General features: G+C 42.0%; 1 protein-coding gene across 1 annotated transcript in view; it reads left to right on the top strand.

Moving 5' to 3' along the window:
• The window catches only part of Foxa1 (forkhead box A1), a 7365-nt gene extending 5733 nt beyond the window's left edge, over window positions 1-1632 (top strand). The window contains exon 5 of the mRNA XM_033765313.1: window positions 1-1632. This exon is cut by the window's left edge and continues 81 nt beyond it. Coding sequence (XP_033621204.1) covers window positions 1-430 — 430 coding nt within the window. The 3' untranslated portion in view covers window positions 431-1632.
• The last annotated feature ends 1244 nt before the right edge of the window (window positions 1633-2876 follow it).

Raw genomic sequence — 2876 nt, 5'->3', positions numbered from 1 at the left:
CAGCCCCCAGACTCTGGACCACAGCGGGGCGACGGCGACAGGGGGCGCCTCGGAGTTAAAGACTCCAGCCTCTTCGACTGCGCCCCCCATAAGCTCTGGGCCCGGGGCGCTGGCATCTGTGCCCCCCTCTCACCCGGCGCACGGCCTGGCGCCCCATGAGTCCCAGATGCACCTGAAAGGGGACCCCCACTACTCCTTCAACCACCCCTTCTCCATCAACAACCTCATGTCGACCTCGGAGCAGCAGCACAAGCTGGACTTCAAGGCTTACGAGCAGGCCTTGCAGTACTCGCCCTACGGCGCCACCTTGCCCGCCAGCCTGCCCCTCGGCAGCGCCTCAGTGGCCACCAGGAGCCCCATCGAGCCCTCAGCCCTGGAGCCGGCCTACTATCAAGGTGTGTATTCCAGACCCGTCCTAAACACTTCCTAGCTCCTGGACCTGGGGGTTTGTCTTCATGGCCATGCTGGTAGCAGGAGAGAAAGACAGAGACAGAGACAGACAGAGACAGAAAATCAACAAATAAAACCACTCATACCAAAACATCAACAGCATAGTAATATCCCAACTGGTTTTTTTATGCACAAATTTTCCCCAGTGCAGAGGACTGTTACTTTATTATTGTATTCAAAACTCTCTGTGTATATTATTGCAAAGACAACCAAATCCCCCACCATTTTTTCCTGCAAAGTTTAATAATCCACAGTGTATTCCTTCACATATTATTCCTTCCTCGTCCTCTTCCCTTTTGTCCCTCTTTCCCATCCAGACCCATTCTAGTCTGCGCAGGGTTTATTGGAAGGAAGGAAGGAAGGAAGAGAAAAAAAGAAGCGAGCCAAGTTTGTAAAATATTTGTTTGTGCTTTTTCCCCTCCTCCTCATGACCCCACTGCACGAGTTTACAGGTCTGTGGCAATACTCTTAACCATAAGAGTTGAGAAAGTGAAGACACAGGTAGACACTGGGGGCTCTTCAGAGTATCAAAAGACAGTGCTTCAGTTGTGCATCATAAACATCACAGCCATTTGTTTTTCAGCTTACATTTCTGATACACTCAGCAGGTGTCTTCAGACGAAACACACATATATCGTCTATGGACTTAATTATGCTCGGATATGTAGACATCTTCCATATATTTGCATAATGTTAGAGGTAATAGGTAGGTGATACACATGCTACATTTGCAAGAATTGCCTGACCAAGAAGTTACAAGCACCTCCCCCGTTGTCCGTTCTGTCCATTTATGGTCCTGGGAATCTCTTCTCAGAAATTGCTCTCAAGAACTCTGCTCCTTGCTTTGCAGAGTGCCATGGTCATGTCAGTCTGAGGTCACATAAAGTATAAAATTAACTTTTTTGTATGTAAACTATTTAAAGGATTTTTCCCCCAGACAAAAAAGAATATCACTTAGTTGGAGCAGCGAGGTATAGAGAGTTCTTTCTCAAAATTTGGTCCAAGATTCCAAAATCCTACTGATTGTGGCCATTTTAATTATTGCTATCGTGTGCTTGTTTCACCCAGTGTTAATGCACTTTCCACAGCTGGTCATGGTGTTAGCATAGACAGACGGGTTTCATTATTATTCCCTTTTGCCTTCTCAATGTTAATTTATTGCATGGTTTATTCTTTTCCTTTACAGCTAAAATTGCTTTAATGATGGTTAATATTACAAATTAAAATGCTAATTTTTATCAATGTGATTGTAATTAAAATATTTTGATTTAGAAAACAAAAATAATACCAGATTTTAAGCCGTGAAATATGTTCTTGATCATTTGCAGTTAAGGACTTTAAATAAATCAAATGTTAACAAAAAAGCATTTCTGTTATTTTCCTTCACTTAATTAAATCCAAAATGGATCTTCTGACTTTAATATTTCCTAAGTTATAGAACTTGATATAAATGACAAACAGGAAACTAGACCAAAACCAAATTGCTTTGTCTATGATTTAAATGAACATACAGCTAATAAAAAACAGTGAAAATACTCAAGGCAGAAAGATAAGTTGATTTAATATTCCAAGAATTGAGAATTTTAAAAATTCTTTATTTCTTATAATGTTTACTTCATTTCTGTGGCATGACCTTAAGCCTTGTGTTTTGAGTTTTTCCACAATGAAACCAAATATTATTAATTATCTCCTTTCCCCCAAAATACTATTTTTCTTTATCTGAAAAGTATTCAAGTGAATAAAATATCAGCTGTGGCTGATAAGATTAAGTTGTCTACCATAGACTCCTGAACCATCTCTTCTTGTTAAAAGAGAAATGAAACTCAGCCGTCCTGGTAGCTTTGGAGGCAGCGAGAGAGGGGAGTTAATTCACTCCTGTGGGGAAGCTGTGGTTCCCCAGGACATTTTAGGATAGCTGCTGTTTTGTGAAAATATTTTTTAAAAATATTGTTCCGCAGACTTAAAGCTGATGATTTGTTTCTCTTCTAAGAAGCTTTGAAATGCAACCTCACCCCCCCCCAGTTGCTTCAGATCACAAAATCATTAATCTCCTTTGATAGTAGGCTCACTTTCCAGTCCACCTATTTCTTTGTAAGTCCTGTTCGGATTGACATCGACAATAACAACACCAGCCCAAGCGGAGGCTGCCCTGCCTGAGCCCTTGTGTATGAACTCCGTCCTCACCAGGGCTTGAACTTGGACAGCCTTTACTTTGATCGTACCACTCCACACCGCGGACAAGATAAAAAGAGTTGTGTGAGTCGCTTAATTATCGCGTAATTGCCTCCCCAGATGAGCGAAGTGCCGTGTAGCACTTGAAAAAAATCCAGAAATCTCCGCTCTCTTCAGCTACTGAAAGGAGGAGGAAAGAGAAACGACTGGTTTGAGTAATTTCAAAACTTAATCTGGAGGCCTCGTAAAGTCGT

The sequence above is a fragment of the Fukomys damarensis genome, unplaced genomic scaffold (assembly GCF_012274545.1).
Source record: "Fukomys damarensis isolate Sample0158 unplaced genomic scaffold, DMR_v1.0_HiC HiC_scaffold_17, whole genome shotgun sequence".
Taxonomy (NCBI): domain Eukaryota; kingdom Metazoa; phylum Chordata; class Mammalia; order Rodentia; family Bathyergidae; genus Fukomys; species Fukomys damarensis.
The sequence above is the reverse complement of the archived record's forward strand: the minus strand, read 5'-3'. Positions and strand labels throughout refer to the sequence as shown.